Source organism: Mesitornis unicolor, unplaced genomic scaffold (genome assembly GCF_000695765.1).
Source record: "Mesitornis unicolor isolate BGI_N332 unplaced genomic scaffold, ASM69576v1 scaffold30558, whole genome shotgun sequence".
NCBI lineage: Eukaryota > Metazoa > Chordata > Aves > Mesitornithiformes > Mesitornithidae > Mesitornis > Mesitornis unicolor.
The window spans coordinates 1-555 of NW_010204453.1; the positions used below are offsets into that span (position 1 = coordinate 1).

Here is a 555-nt window from a genome sequence, read left to right on the forward strand (position 1 = left end):
GGTTCCCCCTCAGGGATGAGCCCAGGTGCAGCGACCATCCCTAAACCACACCGAGACCCCCCCAAGGACCCTGCCATGGGGTCCTGGGGATCCCCAGCTTTCCAGGCTGCTCAGCATCCTGGCTCATCAGCGCTGGTGCCCATGGGGATGTGGGGCAGAACAGGGTCACTCCATTGGGGTGCCAGCGATTCCCAGCTCCGTGCCCACCCCACAGCGAGCACACGATGGAGGGATGGGTACAACACCCCAAAACGCCCCCCAGGGGGGTGTCCCTACCGGGTGTAGATGCAGATCTTGCGGCAGAAAGAGTTCTTGACAGAGAGGCGCCGGTTGTTGAGCTCCAGGGCGGGGAAGCTGCCCTCATCCAGGCTCACCATCTCGCCATGGCTCAGCGCCGCCGCCTTGGAGCCGTTCCCTGCGGGATGGGATGCTCAGCGCCACCCCAAGCCCTCCCCAGGACCACCCGTGTGGTGCCAGTGCCAGGCAGCAGCCGTGCATCAGCCCCGTGCCGAGCTCGCCCACCCCGGCTCCCACCCTGAGCGGCCCCATCGCCTC

The 555-nt window shown here is 66.8% G+C and overlaps 1 protein-coding gene across 1 annotated transcript in view; it reads right to left on the bottom strand.

Annotated features, from left to right (window-relative positions):
* Window positions 1-276: 276 nt before the first annotated feature.
* The window catches only part of LOC104545842 (protein sidekick-2-like), a gene marked incomplete at both ends in the record, with an annotated part of 3,897 nt that continues 3,618 nt past the window's right edge, over window positions 277-555 (bottom strand). Inside the window, one exon of the mRNA XM_010191071.1 lies at window positions 277-415. Within this exon, the coding sequence (XP_010189373.1) occupies window positions 277-415 (139 nt within the window). The remainder of the gene's footprint in view (window positions 416-555) is intronic.